The 715-nt window shown below is 37.9% G+C and overlaps 1 protein-coding gene across 1 annotated transcript; it reads right to left on the reverse strand.

The window, feature by feature from the left end:
- Window positions 1–128: 128 nt before the first annotated feature.
- Window positions 129–655, reverse strand: LOC104547497 (butyrophilin subfamily 3 member A1-like; the record flags this gene model as incomplete). The annotated part of the gene is made up of 1 exon (XM_010193203.1): window positions 129–655. A coding segment is annotated over one exon (527 nt), but the record flags the coding sequence as incomplete, so codon positions are not given.
- Window positions 656–715: the final 60 nt, after the last annotated feature.

A 715-nucleotide genomic window follows, 5' to 3' on the forward strand; every position in this document is an offset into this window, starting at 1 on the left:
TGTTAAGCTAAGGCATTAAACTATGCATTACACAGAATACAATGAAGAATGTGTAGTACAGAAATTGTAATTAAGAATTAATGTTTAATTAATTTAATTTTCCCAACAAAATCACCATATTAAAAAAATTATTCTTCTTTAACTGAACAAATTCTCATGGTTGATTCTTTGTGTGAGTTTTTAAAGAAGGGATACAATTCTTCTGAGAATTCACAGTCTTTAAAAGTGAACATCACAGACATGTCAGTCACATTGAAAAAAGTCAAAGTTTTCTCTTCACAGTCAAGGTAAACTCCAACTTTCTTGGGATTTTTCTGCACCACTAACCGTGTCCATGGATCAGTTCTTGCCCAGTAACTTTTACAACTGAAGCCCAGAGCCCAGAATCCTTCTTTAGGTGACAGAGACACTATTCCTTTTCTCGGAGCAGATTTTCTTGCTACTCCCAGGTCCCAGTCATTGCTTTTTTCAACTTCCACCTCCCAGTAATGTTTCCCAGAGGAGAAACCTTCTGTGCCCAGCACAGACACAGATGAATCAAAGCGCCCTTCATTTTGAGTCACGTTCTGGGGCTGTGACTTATGTGTAAAACTCTTCTGGTCCACAGCAATAGACAAGATTGGATGTGCTGTGTCCCCATCAGCCTTGATGTCATCTACAACAAAGAGGTATTTGAGGCTTTATAAACACATCTCTAAAGGAAATATGCAAGAAG

This window comes from Mesitornis unicolor, unplaced genomic scaffold (assembly GCF_000695765.1).
Source record: "Mesitornis unicolor isolate BGI_N332 unplaced genomic scaffold, ASM69576v1 C13077667, whole genome shotgun sequence".
NCBI lineage: Eukaryota > Metazoa > Chordata > Aves > Mesitornithiformes > Mesitornithidae > Mesitornis > Mesitornis unicolor.